The following is a 16,504-nucleotide window of genomic DNA, read 5'->3' as shown; positions in this document are numbered from 1 at the left end:
TCGTTGAAGCTTAGCCTTTCACTTGTTCCACAGGTGGATCAAAAACTAATTGAAAACACATGCAACCTTCGTCATATCATTCTGGGCAATTGAGTATTGAGACCTCAATGCTATCCACGTCTATTTGTTTCTTAAATACTGGCTGTAGCGAAAAACTTAGAAAAATGTGCTATTGAAATAATCTTAGGTTTTCTGAGTGAGTTATCGAAACAGTCACTATATCAATTTATAAGACAATGAACAAAGGTCTTCTGCTCAGCACAATGTGACCAGGATCTCTGATCTGGAAGATGCCCGTATTACAGTTGTTCTGCACTGCACTTCCATGTTAAGTTTCGGTTTTAATTCAAAATTAACATTTGCACTTATTACTTTAACAGATGAAAATAACAAAAGATCGCCTCCCGTGTTGTGCCTTTGAGTACACTTACAGGTTAAAAAGTTCTCTTAAACTTTTGACAGTATAAACAAAAATGGCTGTGCTATAAAAGTCTCGTTCCATTATACATCATTGTAGAAACAAGTAGATCACAATCTGTATTTATTGTATACACATTAAATGTTGATTATTTGCTGGTTTGACATTATCATTTATGTCTTGGTGGGAACCAGTTAACTAGTTCTGCCGTATTTTAGCTCTAAGTGCTTTTACAGAGAGATGAAATAACTATTGATCATGGGTTTAAAAATAGACTGGGCAAGAGAGCTACATTGCAACGCTTTAGGGAGTCCATGGAAAAAGCACTCTGAAAAACATACTGTCACAATTAAAAAAAGAAACAGCTTCCATTTATATTGTACCTTCATCACATAGGACAGCTCCGTGGCACTGCTGCCACACAGCACCAGGGACCCAGGTTTGATTCCAGCCGTGGGTGACCGTCTGTGTGGAATTTGCAAGTTTTCCATGTGTCTGTGTGGGTTTCCTCCAGGTGCTCCCAGTGTCCAAAGACGTATGGGTTGATGGCATGATGAATTGCCTCCTAACATCAGGCAGACTAGCAGGGTAAATATGCTAGGTTATGGCATGGGTCTGGGTGTTATTGGTGCAGATGGGCCAAATGGCCTCCTTTTGCACTGCAGGGTTTCTATGATGATTTTATGATTTCTCAGCAACATCCTAAGGCACTTTATCAGAATGAATTATTTCAAAGTACAATGATTATTATTATGTAAGTAAACACAACAACTATACCTTGAATATAACAGTGTCCCACGAAAAGCAATATGCTAAAAGATCAGTTGATCTGGTTTGGTTGCATTGCTTGTGGGAATGTTAGCCAAGATATCAAATGAATTCCTTATTCTGTAGAACCATGAGATTGTTAACACCCAACTGAATCACCAAAACAAGCAGATTGGGTTTTATATCTGATCCAATGGAACATTTGGCAAACTAGCAATCCTTCAATAAATCTCTGAGATATTTTTGTTGAATTTGTGCTCAAGTCCTGGGCTTGAATTTACAATCTTCTGGGGCATGGTGAAAGTATCATAATTTTATGACTGATTGGAAAATATTAAATCACAACAATATTGAATAATGAATCAAAGATACACGAGTACAAACATGTCCCAATGCCAAAAGGAGGTTTAAATAGTTATATAATTGAATAATGCCATCTGTAAGTATTTTTCAAACAGAAATTATGGCACATTACTTATTTGCAATTTTTCGGAACTGTAATAATCTGTAAGACAAAAGGCTTTGTTCCAGTCCCAATGTATTATTAGTCCCCTTAGCAAAATATCCAATTAGAAACATTTACACACAGGCCTACCACGACTGAACTAAATGTGCTTCATTCATCAAACAATGGGTGACCCAAATGGGGCAAAAAGCATTCTGTTGCCTACAGCTCATGTCCTTCATTCTGATAAGCATAAGATCCACCAAAACAGCAGGTTTCGAAAGGCACTATTTGTTAATGCCACCGATTGCCTACTGAAATCATTTCACTTGTTGCTACTTTCATTCATCTACCCTGTTAGGATTCAGGCTGAAACTTGGAACGCTAACTATTGTCATCTATCACTGGGGTTGCCTGTTCCTACCTGCACAACATTGCCTATCACTCTCCTCATCTCAGCTCCTCCTGATTTTGTCACATTCAGATGTGATTATTCCAGTTCCAATTCCTCTATTCCCCACCCCTCAGAAAATCTAACTTGTTCACAAAGCAGCCACTCCTAATTGTCCTGTAATATGTTCCACTCAGCTTTCTGAGTAACATATAATACTTTTAACATCTTCAGCTGCCTCTTCCAATCTCTCCACAGTTTGGCTCCACTCCAACTCAGTACCTGTTGCAGCTTTACGTGCACCTGTGCCCTCCATTTCTTTGAGTTTGACTTGTGCACATTTCCCCACTTTACCATTGGCAACAGAGCCTTCAATCACGGTGGCCCCACTCTGGCATTTCATTTCTAACCATCCTGGTCTCTCTACTTTATTCCTTATCCAACCCATCCAAACTTTTGGTTATCCTCTTAATCTCTCCATTCACTGTTTGGCGACCCTTTCCCTGTCTTCCTCCATTTGGGAAGAACCCTGGGACTTTCCTCTAACCTTAGGGGACCGAGATAAGTGCATGCTGTTGAATTGACAAAGTTCCGATTAGTGTTCTAACCCCATCTCCCTCTATTTGACAGGGTCCCGATCAGTACTGTAACCCAAGCTCTGTCCACTTGAAAAAAAATCCGATTAATACTCTAAATAGCTCTATCGAATTGACAAGGTCCTGAACTGTGCTCTCATGAAGCTGTCTCTTCAATGGGAAGATTCGAATTGATGATCTTACCTCAATGCTCGAATGTCAAGACTTTGACAAGTGCTCTCTCTCTCTCTCTCCCCGTTTTAGGATCTTTATCGGAATTGAGACATTTTATTATCAGAAAGCCAAGATCCCATTATGTGTTTGTTTTAATGTCTCGCGGCTAAATGGTAGTTTGGAAAATGCTGAATCAATGTTCACCACACATGCACGTGTGCATGGAGGGTTTGAAATAAGTGATAAATGTTTGCCACAAATTCCCCCCAAAGTCAGTGAGCAGGTTTATGCCGTATTTCTTGTGTCAGAACCGACATTCATCAAATTTCACCCGAGTGCTGGAAATGGCTGGAAGGAGCGGTTTGCAGCCGCCTGAGCCAATGGTGAGAGTGGATGGGCGGATCCAGCAGACCGCCTGCAGGTCGGGCCGTTCTGTACCAATGATCGGGGCCGAGGGGCGGCGTGTCCTCCAGGCTGCGCGGGTATAACTCAGCGAGAAGCGGATGGAGTGGGATAGGGACAGCGCCAGTTCAGCGCTCACCTGCACATGACCCACATGTAAACATGATGTCCATGAACAGCAAGCAGCCGTTCGGCATGCACCCCATTCTGCACGAACCCAAATACACCACCCTGCACTCCAGCAGCGAGGCCATCCGGAGAGCGTGTCTGCCCACTCCTCCGGTAAGTAAAGCGAACGAGTCCAACCTGCAACAACACACAGCGCTCCCTCCTCACCCACCGCCTACAAGAAAAGCCACTCAATGTGTTTCAATTGCCTAGTTTTTGGATGAGATGTATCGATTGATTACAATTCAAATCTAGAGCTCTATCAAATTGCGTGGGCATTTGAAGTTTTTGTTTTAACTTTATTATTGTAATAATGTGTAAGGGGGCGGTTTGAGGTCTCCAGCGGAGGGGGGTTTGTGACATTGGTGTATGACAGGATGTCAACAATGAAATTGCTCCAAAAAGAAACTCCGAAGTAGGTGCCTGGTGTAGTTATTTGTCAGGAAGCTTGTTTTGAATCGGTGCCATGTATATTCTGTTCCACCCTGGGTTAGGTTCACTGTAAACGCGCTGTACGGAACTAGCCTTTGTAAATGTCCATATAATCATTCATTACTTGCACCGCTTAGCAAGTTGAATGAATTGGCAAAGTGCTCATGTCTGCACGCGTCCAGGTCCCATCAAAACAACTGTTTTTTTTTATTATTTTGTGTGCTTTCACAACTGATCAAATGTTGCTGGTCCCGTTGGGTTAAAGAAATCCGTTAGAGCACAACGATGATTATGAAGGGACACAAAGAATAAAGCTTATTAAAACAACGGGGCTGCCAGTGAAATGACCCTGTGTCTGGCTATTACAGCAGATTGGTACCGCGCTGTTCTCCCTTTTTGATGGGGATTCTGACAGTAACACGCTGTGCTTTTCCTTTGCAGTTGCAAGGCAATATTTTTACCGGATTCGATGAAACTTTACTGTCCCGAGCCGAAGCCCTGGCAGCTGTGGATATTGTATCGCAGAAAAGCCACCCCTTTAAGCCAGATGTCACCTACCACACCATGACCAGCGTGTCCTGCACTCCTACCTCTTCCTCTGTGCATCTCCCCCACCCGTCAGTGCTGACCTCCCACCCTCATCACCATCATCATCACCATCACCAGTCAGCCCAAGGCCTGGAAGGAGACCTGCTGGAGCATCTGAACCCTGGCCTGTCCCTGAGTGGGATGGCAGGACCCGAAGTGGGCGCCACGCCATCGCATCCGCATGCCCACATGCCTGGTATGAACCACTTGTCACATCACCCTCACCACCATCAACCTATGAACATTTCCCATTCGCACGCCCTGTCGGCCCATATGGGCTTGGGTGGCAATGAGGGGGAAGCAGATCCCAGGGAGCTGGAGTCCTTCGCAGAGAGATTCAAGCAGAGAAGAATCAAACTTGGAGTGACACAGGCCGATGTTGGGTCGGCCTTGGCCAACCTGAAGATCCCGGGTGTGGGCTGTTTAAGTCAAAGCACTATCTGCAGGTTTGAGTCCTTGACTCTGTCGCACAATAACATGATTGCGCTCAAGCCCATCCTGGAGGCCTGGCTGGATGAAGCCGAGAGGGCTCAGCGAGAGAAAATGACCAAACCCGAGCTTTTCAATGGAGGGGACAGGAAGCGCAAACGCACCTCCATTGCAGCACCCGAGAAACGGTCCTTAGAAGCTTATTTCGCCGTTCAGCCCCGCCCTTCCTCCGAGAAGATCGCGGCAATCGCAGAGAAATTGGACCTGAAAAAGAATGTGGTCAGAGTGTGGTTTTGCAATCAGAGACAGAAACAGAAAAGGATGAAATTTTCCGCCACACATTAAGATGGTTGTGTGCACTGCTCTATCCTATTGAGACGATGCGGACCCAGGATATAAATAACTTTTTGTTTTCTTGGTGAAGTTTTGCCCGAACGAAGCAACGGAAGGGGAATCACGCCGGCAGGATATGTCTGAAGAATTGAATTGTGTATATTTTGTACGGGTTTGAGAGAGAAGCAAGCCTTGTGTCTTGGTTTAGATGAGACTTCGATGACTTATCTGGCAATCATATTGTAACAAATAATCTCAACGAGACTTGAATAATGTTTAATCACATTCTTGTGAAAAAAATCATGTTTGCTTTTCTATTGTAATAGGTTGTATATAGTCTGTGAATGAACTCTGTGCGTTTATCCTTCTTTATTTGAGCCAGCTGATCGAATTCATTGATCCGGGGTTGAATAACTACAGCTTGATGTGGACACGGAGCCGGGGCAGGTGGTGGCATTTATACCCTTGTCAAGTTCATTTAGAAAAATGACACATAAACAATTAGCTATGTAAGGACGGGTCATATTAATTCTATTGTACCTCTTGTATAGTCCACAGGTCTGTCTCTGCATGGTTTATACATCATTTCAGTTCAGTGAATGTCGCCATCACGATATGAATAGCAAAAAAATAAATAAAAATTAATAATAAATAAGTTTAAAATGTTTTGCAATAACTATTTACGAATGGTTTCCTACCTCATCCGCCCTGGGGGGGATTTTCACAGCGCTTTCTCTCTCCCTCCATTTATCTCAATCATAAATTTAATTTTAAAATATTCTGGAAGGGATTCGCAATGCATTGACAATCAAAATTACTTTAAAATATGTCGTGGTACAATAGACTAGTGTGTAAACAATGGGGACATATTACAGGTGGAAAGTTTTAAGTGAGAGGCCAGGGACAATGTGAGTTTTAAAACGCAATTCACTAACTGGCAGAGCCTTGTCTTCCTGCTTTTATTTATTTGTTCTGCAAAATTCATTTTGCTAGTCTTATTTGCTGGAGGGTTGTCGCTGAGACCAATTTCCCTGTGTGTATGTGTGTTTGTGTGTGTGTTGAGGCCGGTGCCTACATCCTTACACCCAGGTCTTTGTCCCCTCCACTGGCCGCTCCTGGCCGAGTGACTGAGTGTGCACTTTGTGAGCAGGTTAACTGGCACACCTGTTCGTACAACGCTCTATTCTCTCTGATGCTGATCTTCCCAACGGTTGGCTCCGATCTCAAGTGTGATTATTTATTTTACTTTACTGATTGTATATGTGATTTTTAATCAGATGTGACTCTGCAGAGTTTTCAATAAAACTAAGCACGCTGCAAAACGAAAGATTGGGGTCTTGAACTGAACGTTGCGTCAAATATATTTATTGAATGAATCGAATACAAACACGTTTGCTTTTAAAATACAAATTGCAGTTACATAAAGAGCAACAACTTGAAGCTCTATGAAAGCACAGGTACCCAGTGCACACAGCGATGTCCTACGCTTTCCTAAATCATTTTAGAAAAGTGACACTCCATTTAAGATCAAATTGAAACATTTGAATGCAAGCTGCCCATGTATTCGATTCCAGTTCGCTCACTCTCTTCCCCCAACTCTTGGAAACAAGATAGAGAGGACAGCTCGCATTCAGCCAGTCAGTCCCTCAGGGAATCTCTCTGTTTTATACTCTAGCTGGATGGGGGTCACCGTATCTTTAACAAAAGGCAGGTGGGCACTGACAGCGAGTTCAATTTCCCAGGCAGATCACTGTCTCCTCATAAATAGACATTCGAGTCAACGTGCGGGGATTTAAAACATGGACACGCGGGTTATTGTTTGGATTTATTGCAAATGAACATGAAACCAAAGTCTATCCCGTAATGTTTCAGTCTTTAAACTAGTTGGGGCATGTGAGATGGGGGCGGGGTGGAGGCGGAAGGTGGAGTGCTCACTATATCTAGCGAGATCATAAGACACTTCTCTGAACAGATACATCATTTCGCTAGAAATAACAAGCACTCAATATCTCCATGAACGCAACGATCACTCAGCTACGGGCGGCACGGTGGCACAGTCGTTAGCACTGCTGCCTCACAGCGCCAGGGATCTGGGTTCAATTCCCCCCTCGAGTCACTGTGTGGAGTTTGCACGTTCTCCCTGTATCGTGGGTTTCCTCCAGGTGCTCCAGTTTCGTCCCACAGTCCAAAGATGTGCATGTCCAAGGATGTGTAATTAGGTAGATTGGTCATGTTAAATTGCCCCTTACTGTAAAGTAAATACGTGGGGTGATGGGGATGGGGCCTGGGTGGGATTGTGGTCGGCGAAGACCGATGGGCCAAATGGCCGCTCTGTGGGAATTCTATGATTCTACGCTTTAGAGAACAGCATAACTCTTCCTGAACATCGATCACACTATGTGGATTCGCATGGTCACTTGGATTAGCCTTCATTGAAGGCGTTTTTTTAAAAAAAGCAGAACATGGAGAATGCAGTTTGTTGTCTGTGCTAGTATGGAGAATTTTTGGAATAGAACGGAATATGCGGGTTGTATTATTGAGGTACTTGAAAGCAATAGCTAAATAACTACTGATTTATTAAGGTAATGAATCAGCAAACATATTGGATTTATGAGCCTAGAGTGTGGCAGCCACTCCGTAACAGAGTCACTGCCTTTAACATTCAGGTGTGATCTGGGTCAATCGATCTTTTCAGCACCTTTCCTGTGGTGTCACCCTGCTCTCCCGCTCATTTTAACTTCACTGTTACTGGCCGCAAACATTCCACTAAGCTGAGAAGGGAACAGGCAATCAAGTAAGAGGTCAGCCCATCCCTTGCCAGTTTAAGCTAATTTTTTCATTTAAAAAAAAGGTGAGGCTTAATTACTGTGAGAAGTTTGGAATTACTCATTCCAAACAAATACAAGCAAACTTTTAAATTGTAAAACCAACCGCTAACGACAGTGAGAAACGAAGAGGAGTAGGGAGCTAAGGAGCAGGAGATTTCGAGATTCGGGTGGGCACTAAGTCCAGGCGGTCAGCTGCAGTGAGCACACAGGCGGTGGATAAAACTAATCTTCTAACGGAACTGGCACTGCTTGTGTTTAGAAATACATCGACATCCTTCGATGGAGGTGCTGGGTTTTTTGTATAAAGAAAATAATTAAATGACAACGAATTTCACCCAAATCATCCACTTGATCCAACTTTTAGGATATGAAAGGATAGCTTTTATCTTTAAACGGATCTGGAAGTTTTGATGCGCACGTGTTCACCTTCCAGATCGATGGCCGCCGTTCTGTGTCAACGCTTTAGGACAGGCACAAAGCTTTATGCCAGTTGATAATCCAAAGATGAGTCACCATTGGCACTTTATACAACTTTTATCACGTTGTATACGGTGGGGCTAAAGGTGCTTGTGAAGCAATGGATTTTTTTTTGTTACAGTCTGCAGTATGTCATTTTCCCAAGCTGTTAATCGGACTAAACTCAATTTATCAACAAACATTTGTTGGCTAGTCGGTTTCATCCTGTAAAGCCTATCATGAATGAATAATGAATTCTGGCTGTTATGATACTATTGATTCTTGGTAAGCTGAGAGAGAGAATAACCCCTCGTGGATCATCATATCAAATAACTGTGGATGAACCCAAAGCTTTAGTTAAAGTGCCACTTCTTCATCAATGTTTCAGCCGGTTTTATTTTCTGTTTGTTGGGTCTGCCTGGATTTGTTTTGACAGCGGGCCTGAGACACACTTAGCATTCGCTGCATGTTTTGGGTCACATCCGGTTTTTATTATTAATAATTAACTCCTTTGATTGAAGCATGGTCCGTGTGTATGTGTGACTTTTAGACACTTTAGTCTCGATATTTCTACCCAACTGATACAATGATTGCTCATATAATTGTAACGTGCGAGCAAAATTTTTTTTTGTTATCAGAACTCTTGCGACCTTTCCCGGCTCCTGTGCTTATTGAAGATGCAGTCTTCCAAATATGTGTCCCCAAACCTCCCCGTTCTGTTACTGCGAAGGTACCGGGGGAAAAATGTCTCAGCTCCTGCTATTATTTTAGAACACATTCTCCCCTCGGGTGATCATTTTTAGCATCGGGATTGAAACGATCTATTGTATAGTTCTGGAGCAATTCCTTCATCACTATTTAATGAGGTGATGGCCAGGTGGCAAAGGTGCCTTCAACAACCAATGTGCTTGTAAACCAACACTACAACATCCAGACACATATTGAACGAGGCTGACCAATATAGCCCTCGCGGGGTGAGTTTACATCTGAAATATATATTTCGGTTCCTTTCAATGTTTCACTTGCCCGGTACTGCTTTACTCGCTCTGTGATCCCCTCTGTTTTAACATACTTTAGTTCAGTTACTCATTCAACAAAAGATAGAAACATATGGGGGATTGGGACTACACGAAATGCTTTTCACTTCATAGTTTTCCCGAATAAAATAATGCGGAAGGAACCCGCATTTTAAACAGAAATTCCTATCTATGGGCAGTGTGTAGGATGGAAAAAAATAATAGTTCCAATCTGTGAACTCTTTCTCAAATATGTTCAGTGATGATCATCTATTGGGCTATTCCAGACTAATGTATAAATGGGTCTTGTACTTCTGTTTCCTCCTTATGTCGCTCTTCGGTCTTCCTTGAACATGTCACAGAGTCCACACTGCGCCAGGGGAAAGAAAATATGCACCTCCGAAGTTGCTACCGTCCGCGGGGCTGCCGAGCCAGACTGCGAGAATAATTCCTATTATCATCTTATTCGCTGTCTGCCGCTTTACAATCTTGAATTACTAACAAGGTACCGCAGGAGCTGTGGCACGCCGCCGATCGACAATATTCTAAATTATTTTACCCCTGCCCATTTATGTAAATCATTAATGGGAGTAAAATGTTGGAAATTAATAGATTGCATAGCGGAAGATGACAAGCGGCTAATTAGACTTATATAATTAGGATTATTTTGGCTATTCATGAAGGAGATTGAGAGAGGGGAATCTCTGTGGGAATACAAATTCAGTATTGTTCCCTTCTCATTCATTGCATTTACGCTAATGTGTGTGCAGTTCCCCAGTGCTGGGAGGGCCGCCGTGACCGCCTAGCCAGGGACATGTTTGCAAATCTGACGGCAAGGAAGACACAACTAATGCTTTTGTCTGTCTTTAAATTATACATGGGGACTCAGTTGTATAAAATGGCATAAAATTCCACCTTGTTCACATGGGTTACGGCATAAGCTGTCTTTCTGAAAGAACATTTTTTTAATATATCATTCCCCTATCTCAGTCTGAGTGAGCATTCAGATATAGTTAATTCACACCGAAATACCAACGTGTGGGGAAATCTGCTGACCCATTTAAGTCTCGATTCATTTCGCAACATACCCCATGCTCAGTTTTGCCCGTTTAGATGCGCACCTATAGTATGTGTAACATTTACAATCTTGTTGCTATTTCCAGTTATTTGGTATTAACAATACAAATACAGATAACCAGAACAAAACTAAGTTTGCCTGTCTGATCACACTATGTGGATTCGCATGGTCACTTGGATTAGTTTTCATTGAGGACGTTCTTTTTTTTAAAAGCAGAACATTTTTTCAGTTAAAGAAACAAGCTAAAACCCTTCACTGCCTTTCGTTTCTGCTGACTCTTTTTTTCCATGAAGCGGAAAGCGCATTTTCATAAATAGACCTTGGTGAAGTGATGACTCTAAAAAATTAATGAAGTCTGAGTCCTGAGTGGAGCCTCGGGGCCATCGGAGAATAATTTAACCACTACATTATCATCGCTTCCTCCACAGCGCTGGACTGGACGCTGTGTGTCTCTGAATTAGACACAGCAGCTAAAACGATCGAGTCGCAATGTATTACTTGAAAAGATGCAATGATGTTTTTTTAAAAAAAGAAACATTTGTGGAAAAGGATAAGGGAAAAATGTCGAAAAGTTACTCTTAAAATATCACCCCATCTCTTCATCCACCCACCACCCACACACACAAAGCATCTCAGTGCATTACTTTTAAAAGTTTTAAATGCACCCAATGCAATATTAATCAACCGCGTTGATATAAGTTAAGGTTGTATTTTCCTGTGCAGACAGTCGGAGCGCAGACTTGCAATGCCCTCACTCCCAGTTACTTTAAACAGCCGCTTTCCCAGTTTAGCGGTTCCAATAGCCAGGACCACAAGGTAGGAAGAGCTAAACCTTTCATTCCTTATTCCGCACGGAGCAAACACCAAACTGCCGCTCTCTTCTTAGCTTAATAACTAAATGCTATTCGCTGCTTCAACCTGAGCGCGTTTTTTTTATATAAATCGTGTAATAATTAGCAGAGGGGATAATATAATTATGCATCTTAGCATCTCGTGTGACTAGAACAATGTAATTAGCACATTATTCAGAGATAATAGTTTAATTGGCATCAAAATTAAACACAATCAATTAACTGTGCGCTGGAGACTATTCAAGGCGGAGACGATGGAACGTAATCTATACCAGTGGAAAAAAAAGTCCAAAAAAACCCCACAATATTGTTTTCCCGCGCTCTGCACGCGATGGTTTAAAGGATAGTCGCCCCTATCCTGCGATGAAGTGCAAGTCATAACACATGCATTATTTCTGTTCTTATTTAACTTGTTGCTCTGTGTGGAAAGTGGAATGTTAACCGGGTGGAACCCAACAATTCGCGGTCCCTTGCGGTAATTTGTTTGGCAAAGTTCTCCTGTGGGCCACGGATGCGTTCAAATGGGAACAGAGAGAAGGCCAAACGGCTCGTCCAAGTCTCGTTACTTTATTGGGAGTTCACTTAGGCTAGGGAATGGTCTCAGCGTTCAGTGCGGCAGTTCCTTTGGAGGGAAGAGTTGGGCCATTTATTTATTGTTGTATTTCAGTGACGCTTCTCGCGACAGTGAGCCTTTTGATACAAAAACAGAAAACGCTGGAAAGTCTCAGCAGGTCTGACAGCATCCTTGATGAGCCCTTTGGGAGAACTGTCCGATAGAAAGCTGCACTCTTGTTGCAGAAACTTTTTCTCTGGCCCGCTCTAAGGACATATTTACATTTACTCCAATCGAAGTTTTCATTGTCAAACGATATCGTGCTATGGATAATGGGAAGTTGAACAATCTATCAAATTACTGTAAACTCTCTACCGCGATTAATTGAGTTTCAGTTAAATTACAGAAAATTGGGCGATTCCAAAATTGGCAACTTATTGGCCAAACCGTTGTTCCCAAGTCCCAGTTTATTCCTGGTGTGGTGTGTATTCTGCTAACCATTCCCGCTACATGCAACTTTCCAACGCGAACCATTGCCGACACAGTAATACAATTCAACACTATTTATACAACGAAATACAGATCCCATTTCTTCGCCTAATGTATTATTTATTCCTGTATTTATATTTAATCTGGGAGCCTTCGACCGATGATTCCTATAACATTGTAATTGCCGGAAAACCTCTATTATTATACATTCGACGTGTTTTCATTTTGAACCTGTGATCAGGTTTGATTTTAATCGCTCATTTGTTCCAATATAAGCACAGCTCTTACACCACCGTAGATGAAATAATTCATGAATTTACACGTGACTGGACGCCTAGTTGTTGTTGCCGGCAATCAAAAGCAATAGGACATATACAAAATAGAATACAAACATAATATAGTTCACACATTCACAGATACAACTTACACCTTCACCAGAGTTTGTACTGAGGCCAACGGTAGGGTCATTTGTTTAATTCTCTAGATAAAGGATGTGAGTAATGACCAACAGCAGCGTTTTTCTAGTTATGCCAAAATATAGTTACTGGGGATGGTAATTCACAAAGAACTTACTAAGTCTGGAATCTGGTAGCTGGTCCACGTAACACTGTCAAGGTAATTTCTAGCCTTCAGTAAATTCTAGGCACATATAAAGTGTCTTTTTCATTTGAATGAAACAGAAAAAATTGTTTTAAATGGAACCCGTTTTGCACCTTACGATATTCACGTTTTTAGTGTAAAATACATAACTTTGAATTGAAATTACTAATGTGGTCACTAGCACATTTATCTTGTAGATTAAGGATGTCACAACAGTTAGCAAGTGACAATTAGTTTATCCACCCCCATAAATTGTCAACTTATATTGTTCGTTGTGTTGGGTTCATTAACATAGAACGTGGCAGTATTGCAATGCCCTAGGTAATCAGTCATTGCTAAGAGTAGGTTATAGTCAAACAGTTCGGTGCTTTGGATAGCTCATTGCTAAAGGCAGAGAGGCTTCGGGCGCAGACCGCTCGCCAGCGTATTGTTGAGGAAGTGTTGCGTTATCTCAAATCCAGGTGTTGTGGACAGCTCGCTAAAGAAGTCGTGTCTCTTCACACTTCATTGACAGCTCAATGCGGGAAGAGAAACGTTAAGTTCCCCAGTCGTGGCCCTGGTTGTTAAACCGTTCTATTCAGTACGTCGGACAGCTCACTGCAGAGGGAGAGTCTGACCCCAGGTGCCAATCGCTGATGTGCAATTCAATGCGATAATCAGAAAATTCAAATATGTTTCATTGACAGTTCCTTCAAAGGGCTTGACAGAAAAAATCACATCAATTAAGGAATGCCATTTGCAAATATGAAAACTGTACAAGACCTTTATCTTGATTTCAGTAAAATTGCAAATCTTTTATATAGAAATAGCCAACAGTCTCAAATATAAAATTTCTATCATAAACTTTGCAGTGATTTAAACCAATAAAACATATGCACTCAACTAAATTGGATTTGAGCTAGCTATCTGGTATGGTGCGATCACTCTTGTTTTAATATGGGAATGTGATCACTTTGACCTCGTTTTAATACAATATGCACGTATTTAATACTGACTTTTAATTTGCTTTCGCCAACTGTCTGCGATGGGCAATTCTAACTGAGAGAAGCCGTTCTGCTTCAGTGGCCATGAATATCATGTGAAGAAATGTCAGCCATTAAATGTCACAGCAGATCCCCCAAATCCACAGTCATTTCAATATCTTATTTACTCATCAATCTCCGGCGGAGGAGCCAAAGTTGTTGACTTTCATGCGGTCTGAGATTTTGTTGATTTAGCATAAAAAATTAATGGCCGAGTTTCAGGTCCTCTGGCATACTCATTTCTTAAATAAATCCACCATTTAGAAAGATAAATATTCGGCTGCTTGAAGATGACCTCCTCTCAGCCGCAGGCTAGGGGATTCCAGTCATCCCTGTCCCGCTCGGCCAGGAGAGAAGAGTGCTAAGAAGCACTCATTTGACAGCACTCCCACCTCTCAAGTACAGGTTCCTGGCGCTACCAATAAATCGATGCTATACCTATGCCAAAGTGGAGTGCGACTGAATGAGACTTCAGCCCCAGTTCTCCCTTTGGAAAAGTACAGAAATGTACACAGGGCTTACTTACAAAAGCATCCCTTGTATGTTGGCCTCAGGACTCTGGATTTAAACATATAAATTTCCTCTCAGTCACATCTCAAACATTTTAAGCAGAAATCTGCATGAAGGCAATTGTTTAAACTAGCGATTAATCTGATGTGAGCACGGGAGGATGTGCCACCCCTCTCACAGCTGCAGTGCTAGCTAACTCCCGTGATGGGGAATAATTAAAAAGCCGCGAAAATATTGATTCCATTATTAACCTTTTTTAACCTGTGCTGCGCATGCAGCGAAGCCGAGTGAGCAATTCTCATTTACAATTTCGATATTTTAATGTAATATTCATTGGCGTGGATGATAGCACCGAGGAGAGCTACTCTTCATTTACCTGATGAAAACTCCAGTTTGGCAGCAGTGTTTGGGGAGTGTGTGATTAGGCAGTGGATCTTGAAATTCAGCAGAACCCCAGATGACACCGTGATCTTTCACGTCTTTATTTTGTACGTCTGCAAGACGAAACGCCTAATGTAGTGGCAGATTTGGGCTGTGGATCAATATTCATAAGGGTGCATTATTATATTATTGCTGCATTGTATTTTTTTTGCAGCGCAAGTGCACGGCCCAGTAAGACAATTAAGGACTTAAAGCAAAGCGCGGCGTACCTTGCTGTCCCTTCAGCATTTGAAGAAGCCTCTTTTAAATTTACCTAAACACAGATTTAGGATTTCCTAGGCTTTGTTGCATCTGAAGCAATTGGCATGTTGTTCCACATTACCCCCACCCCGCCCACCACCGCCACCACCCTTTCCCCCCATGGCTATAATAACTAAATTGGTAAAACAGCCAAAATGTAAAAAAGTACAGTTGGGTAGACTTAGGTACTAGTTGAGTTGATCTCAACTCCAATAACCGTAAAAGTGTTCTTAGCGATTTCAATGATTAGGGAGCTAAATATTCATGATTTGTCTCCGTCAACAGTAGGTTACCAAAACTAAACGTCAAGAGTGACACCTGACTAACAGCCGCATGAGTGAGAAAGCACAAACTGTGGAGCGGGGGCGGGGTCCACGTTTACTGGGGAGAAAGTTTCACATCCTGCGACCAATTCACTTTGGAAGTGTAGTCACGAATATTTTACAGTCATACATAACAGGCAATGATCGCACAGCGAGATCACACAAACAGCAAATGAAGCGAATGAGCAGTTTTAGATGTTGTTGGCTGATAGGTGAAACAATTGAACTCTTGGCAGGAGATACTTTACTTCCATCTGAACAAGCAGTTGGGGATTCAGTTTGGGAATTTACCTGAAATTTGATTTGTTGCTGTCACATGTATTGGTATTCAGTGAAAAGTATTGTTTCTTGCGCGCTACACAGGCAAAGGGGGCCGTTCATAAAGAAAGGGGAGGGTGCGGAATGTAATGTTACAATCATAGCTAGGATGTAGAGAAATATCAAGTTAATACGAGGTAGATCAACTCAAACGTGAGTTCGGTCAATTCAAAAGTTAAGCTAAGCTGTCCCCTATGCCCTATAAGGTGTCAATGAGTCTCATAAACCCTCAGCAAGGCGGACAGGAAACTATACACATTTCGCCAACCCGAAACGCGCCGTTGATAAAGGAAGTTGAAGTGTCCAGGACTTGAAACATGTATCAGTCCCGTTCGAATCTGCATTAAGGTTCTAACATTCCTTTTCCCCCACTTTAAGATTGGTTTGCCCTAGGGGAGTCAGCATTCAACAAAAGCAAACTTTGGAAATAAAACTCACAAAGTGAGTTTATCAAATGTACTTCATGTCGAGTCTGGAAGGAGCTCTTTAAAGGGAGTTCTCTGCTGCTCGCCGTCCGGCTTTCTCTCCAATCCCCTTAGCTTTTCTTACCTAAGGACCGTTGTTTTTTCCAACAGGGACTCAATCTTTCTTAACTGAGTCTTGGTATTATTGGCTCCATGCTGCTCAATGCTGAGATCCAATAATCAGGGGCGCTA

At 42.2% G+C, this 16,504-nt stretch overlaps 1 protein-coding gene across 1 annotated transcript; it reads left to right on the top strand.

Moving 5' to 3' along the window:
• Positions 1-3,335: 3,335 nt before the first annotated feature.
• Positions 3,336-5,162, top strand: LOC145342679 (brain-specific homeobox/POU domain protein 3-like). The gene is made up of 2 exons (XM_080188233.1): positions 3,336-3,455; positions 4,215-5,162. Exons 1-2 carry the CDS (start codon positions 3,336-3,338, stop codon positions 5,133-5,135), a joined length of 1,041 nt encoding a protein of 346 aa, XP_080044359.1. The 3' UTR covers positions 5,136-5,162.
• The last annotated feature ends 11,342 nt before the right edge of the window (positions 5,163-16,504 follow it).

The sequence above is a fragment of the Carcharhinus amblyrhynchos genome, chromosome 4 (genome assembly GCF_965287045.1).
Source record: "Carcharhinus amblyrhynchos chromosome 4, sCarAmb.v2.hapA, whole genome shotgun sequence".
Lineage (NCBI taxonomy): Eukaryota > Metazoa > Chordata > Chondrichthyes > Carcharhiniformes > Carcharhinidae > Carcharhinus > Carcharhinus amblyrhynchos.
Note: the sequence above shows the minus strand (reverse complement) of the source record. Positions and strands in the feature narration are given on the sequence as shown.